General features: G+C 35.8%; 1 protein-coding gene across 1 annotated transcript; it reads left to right on the forward strand.

Annotated features, from left to right (window-relative positions):
* The first annotated feature begins 3,276 nt into the window (after positions 1 to 3,276).
* On the forward strand, positions 3,277 to 4,212 carry LOC108701936 (olfactory receptor 1496). Its single transcript, XM_018236944.1, has one exon. It carries the CDS (start codon positions 3,277 to 3,279, stop codon positions 4,210 to 4,212), a length of 936 nt encoding a protein of 311 aa, XP_018092433.1.
* The last annotated feature ends 1,477 nt before the right edge of the window (positions 4,213 to 5,689 follow it).

The following is a 5,689-nucleotide window of genomic DNA, read 5'->3' on the forward strand; positions in this document are numbered from 1 at the left end:
GAATGGCGAGGCAGAGGAGGAGCGGTTGCTGAGGTATATGAGCCTTATACTTATATACATTTCTTGGTTATGTCAGTAGCACTTCCCTTATACTTATATACATTTCTACTTAGCAATGTGAGTGCTCCCACAACCCCCCTTTTGTATTTGCTATAATTCAGTACCCCCTAGCAAAGGATTAAACACCTTAGGGACCCCCAACAATTATTTTCAAGTGATAACAAACCCCCAGAACAAATAGCAGATTTATGTTCCATAGGGATCATACTGTAGCACAGGCAGAGTATGGCAAACACAGGGTGCAAAGAGCAGGCAGAGTATGGCACACACAGGGAGCATAGGGCAGGCAGAGTATGGCACACGCAGGAGCATAGGGCAGGCAGAGTATGGCACACGCAGGGAGCATAGGTCATACAGAGTATGGTACACACGAAGCATAGGGCAGGCAGAGTATGGCACACACAGGGAGCATAGGGTATGTAGAGTATGGCACACACAGGGAGCATAGAGCAAGCAGAGTATGGCACACATAAGGAGCATAGGGCAGGCAGAGTAAGACACACACTGGGAGTATATGACAGGCAGAGTATGGTACACACAGAGAGTACAGGGAAGACAGAGTATGGCAAAACAAGAGACAGAAATGATCTGTCCTTAACAACAGAGAGATAAAAATTGAAAAGCTTTGACAGTAGCTACCTGAAAGAACTTGCATTGTGCTGTGTTGGCTGTGTTGCATAACAAATTAAGATGGCTGCCTACGCACCACCCTTAAATTAACTTTTAGTATGATGCAGAGAGTAATATTCTGAGACAATTTGAAATTGGTTTTCATTTATTAGTATTTGGGGTTATTGAGATATTTAGCTTTTTGTTCAGCAGCTCTCCAGTTTGCAGTTTCAGCAATCTGGTTTCTAGGGTCCAAATTACCCTAGCAACTGTGCATTTATTTGAATAAGAGACTGGAATATGAATAAGCAAGGCCTGGATAGAAAGACACGGAATAAGTAGCAATAACAATAGATTTGTAGCCTTACAGAGCATTTGATTTGTATATGGTGTCAGTGCCCCCATTGGAAAGCTGGAAAGAGTCAGAAAAAGAAGGCAAATAATTCAAAAACTATAAAAAATAAATAATGAAGGCTAATTGAGAAGTTGCTGAGAATTTGCCATTCTAATACATTGTAAGTAATACATGCTAAGTTTAAGTTAACTTAAAGGTGAACCACTGCTTTAAAGAAAATCTAAAATAATTTCAAAATAAAACTTTGAACGGAATGTAATTGAATGTAACATAACAGTAAAATCACATCATGAATATAATATCAGTTTCCTTTTAAGAGGTCAAATATACACAATTTTGATTACCAGATTTTTGTGGGGGGGGGGTTTTAGCTGTGGAATACTCTCTCCAGTTAAACTCAGCAACCAATAAGAATATTATTATTTTGTTGTTAGGACTTTAGACAAAACTGTTGGCCCTATTTACTATCATTGTATTCCCTTTTTTTCACAAATGGTATTTTTTCTCTAAAGTTTGTGTTTTTTATTTATCTATAAAACTATAAACAAATTGAGATTTATTAAGTGTTAAAAACACATAAAATATATTACAAACTTCTCCAAGTAAAAGCAGTTGAGGTCCAATGGAAGTCAATGGGAGCTGTTCTGATCATATTGGACACTTTTTTTAACCATTCATACTTTTAGAGGTTTTTGGCTATTTTTTTCGTAATTTTTTCAGCTCACTCTGATATTTTACCATTTTTACATTTTTTATTCGGATCTTTTTATAACTTTCATTGCATTTGTGGTTTCTAGAGAAAATTAGTGGTTTCAACAAGCTCTAATACCACTAAAATTCTACCTTTATTAAATGGGCCTCACATTATTAAAATAGGATCTTGAGAAAATCTCCATATATCCCGATGAAGCTAATGATAACGCATTAGATTAGTGAAAAAATGTTTGATTTGTGTTATATTTTCAAATATGCCAGTCATTCTAGTTACATAAGAGAATATATTTAATTCTGCCACCTTCCAGCCTAGTCATCTGTATAGCGATATGATAATATCTCTGGTACAAAAAGCTCCATTTCTAATAACTACAGCAACTAATCAGCACTGCCATTTACTTGTCTGCTATTTCTAAACAACCTTCTGATTGGTAGTTGTGGTTAACAACACCCGTGGAAATGGTTTCTGTACAACATTGCTCCTTCAAACTTTTTTTAATTAAAGAAGCCAAGGGGTCTATTGTTAAGTCAGGGTTTCAGGATGTTTAAGTTCTGATTTAACTTTCCTTTGAAAAGTAATTTATTCCCTGAACTACTCATTTTGAGAGAGATCCGACAGCCTTGGTGCATGATCACAATGCTCAGAAGAAACATTATGTGTCCTCTATGTTCTTTGGTTAACAAGTCCCATGGGTTATTCAGTTACAGTGTTTTATAAGTGTCACATCCCTTATGGCATTACTGTTATCTCTTGGATAGAGTCACTATAGGTCCTTATACTGGAAATTAATCATCATTGCCAGTTATTATAACAGCTACGTTTCATGTGGGTGATCCTACTCCTAATCGGAAGTTTTCCTACTATTTTACTTGAAGTCCTCAGATACATTTCATTAGTAAACACCCAAGCCTCATTGAAAAAATTACTGTTGAATTAAAGGTCACATTACAGAGGCACTCACACTGGTACAAATGCCTGATTCAGTTGAGTCAAACTTTTTTTTTATTTCAAAACTTATAGGCTCACCACTGTGCACCATGTTATTACATCTCCAGATCATAAATTCTGAATAAATTAACTGGAATGAAATTATTTGCTATTAATCCAGGTCCTTTTTTTTCTATCACAATGGTCGCATCTCTGCAGCCTCTAGAATCTTTGCTTGGTGAGTTATAAAAAAGCTAAATACAAGGTAAATTTAATATACGATGTGTAAACTTACATGAAAATAATGTAAAGTGCATGGAAGGATGCATTAAAAAAAAAGATTTAGTGAGATATTTATTTTTTATTCTAATCATTCAAAAGTTATACTATGTTTGTTTCTCTAATTGGAATTATTGTGTTTACAACTTGTGTGGTCATATATATATTATGCTTCTTATATTATAAGGGATAATACCCACTAAAACTGCAATATTTCTGTCCATCAAGTCATAGTCACATGCTACCTATTATTGTAGATTCATGCTAATATCAAAAAGTCAATCAAGAAATGCTTCATAAATCACTGTCAAGTATACATGTTTTAACTCCAATGGACAATCAAACAATTGTAACTGAATTCACACTGCTTGGATTATCTCACCTTTCGAAGTTTGAACACCAGCTCTTCCCTATGTTTCTCCTTACTTATTTGTTGACCCTGAATGGGAATATGTTGATCCTGGTCCTCATTCTCACAAATAACCATCTCCACACCCCAATGTACATTTTTCTTGGAAACCTGGCCTTCGTGGACATCTGCTATTCTCAAGTCACTGGTCCACAAATGCTCTTGGAGTTCTACTCTAAGAAAAAAGTCATATCCTATGGATCTTGTTTGACTCAAGCTTTTTTCTTCATGTGTTTTGTTAGCTGTGAGTGCTTCTTGCTGGTTGTGATGTCCTATGACAGATATGTTGCCGTTTGTCAGCCTCTGCAATATATACAAATCATGAGTTGGAGAAGATGTGTTCAGCTCATCAATTTGATATGGGCTTTAGGATCAAGCTACTCTTTAGTACACATTCTATTCACACTGAGGTTGACATTTTGTGGCCCAAATACCATCCATAATTTCTTTTGTGATCTTCCCCAGTTGTTGACTCTTTCATGTACAGATACATTCCCTAACATACTACTACTATTTCTGTTGGGAGGTTTATTTACATCCATTGCTTTCTTCATAACACTCTTGCCATATGCTTACATTTACTACACAGTTCACAGGATAAGGACAAAAAATACAACATTTAAAGCTTTCTCAACCTGTACCTCCCACCTCACAGTGGTTTGTATTTTTTATGGAACTCTGTGCTTTGCTTATTTGCGCCCACACTCAACATATTTTGATGCAGACTTGGTGGTGGCTGTTGTGTATGCAGTGGTTTCACCTTTATTAAATCCCATAATCTATAGTCTAAGAAATGGAGAGATTAAAAATGCATTAAGAAGGGTAAAGAATTCAATTATCACAAGTTACATGGATTAATTTATGTGTTTTGCACAGTTTAACACAGAAACATACAGTTGCAAGTTATGCAAATCCTCCACCATTTTGATCAATGATTACTTCTTGTTTAAAAAAATATAACTATATTTATTATTTTAGGCATTCAATGGAATTTTAGACCCATCAATGAATCACTCACCTGTCTCCTTTCTTGCTTAGAAGTTACATTACCTTATATCCTTTACATTAAATAAAAATTATAACCCCCAATAGTGTAGGTCTCTATAAAAAATATATTGCATAAAAGATTATACAGTATATCAGCATTGAAGAAAGAAAAGAAAGAAAGAAAGAAAGAAAGAAAGAAAGAAAGAAAGAAAGAAAGAAAGAAAGAATGAAAGAATGAAAGAAAATTAAAGAAAATATCCCAGGTCCTGGAGTTTAAGAAGAAGAAGAAGAAAGAACAATCATATAATACCCATTCACATGTCAATGTTTAAGCAGACTTTTTTGTTTTAAGGGGTCAGAGTTATTTATGAGCTATTTTTTTTCAGGTGCTTTTGTTCATATACTGCATAGACTTTGCAGGACCAAGGGGTACATTTATCAAAGAGTGAAGTTCCGCCACTAGAGTGAAATTCCGCAGCTCTCAATTCATTTCTATGGGATTTTGAAAGGCGTATTTATCAATGGGTGAAAGTGAAAGTTCACCCTTTGATAAACACGCCTATAAAAATCCCATAGAAATGAATGGAGAGCTGCGGAATTTCACTCTAGTGGCGGAACTTCACTATTAACTTCACTCTTTGATAAATATTTATTTAGGAATACAAAGGTGGCTTTTTATGAGGGCTCATCTGTAGGGCACACACCAAAGATGAGACAGTCTTTCGGGCAAATTCACTAAAGGGCGAATTGTCGCCATCGACTGCTTTGCACCACACCACTACCCTAATTCACTAAAATACTAAGTTATGTCCTAGGCACAGAACGCTGGTGACTTTTCACTAGCGATACTTCTTCAGTGCGAGTATTTCATAGCGAAGATTCGCTAGCCTTCGCTTGTGTCTTACGCTTAGGTCAATTTGAATAGGGGAGGTGCACAAAAGTAATATACACGTTTTTTGAGGTGTTGGTGGAAATGCTTGAAATGGCCACTTTTTATTACAAATGTCCAAGGTAGCTTAATAAAGACAAAAAAGCTCCTCTAATGCCCTAGACACGAGCCCACCCTAAAATATATGTGGCAGGCCCCTCAAATGTGTTAAAAAAAATGTTCACACAAAAAGTTTTAATAGTTCGGACTTTTGAATCCCGCTTTAAAAAAAATAAAGTCACCAGCGTTTTTTAAAATTTTTGTGACTTCCCGGCGTACAGGATATGATGTCAGTAACATAAGATTGAGGAAGATGTGGCTTCATTTCAGCAGTTCGCCTGGTCTAAGGTGGTGAAGGAAACTCTGGCAAAAGAGGTAACGTTCAGTAAAATCTGCAAGGTAGGGAATTTTTGGAGCAAT

This window comes from Xenopus laevis, chromosome 9_10L (genome assembly GCF_017654675.1).
Source record: "Xenopus laevis strain J_2021 chromosome 9_10L, Xenopus_laevis_v10.1, whole genome shotgun sequence".
NCBI lineage: Eukaryota > Metazoa > Chordata > Amphibia > Anura > Pipidae > Xenopus > Xenopus laevis.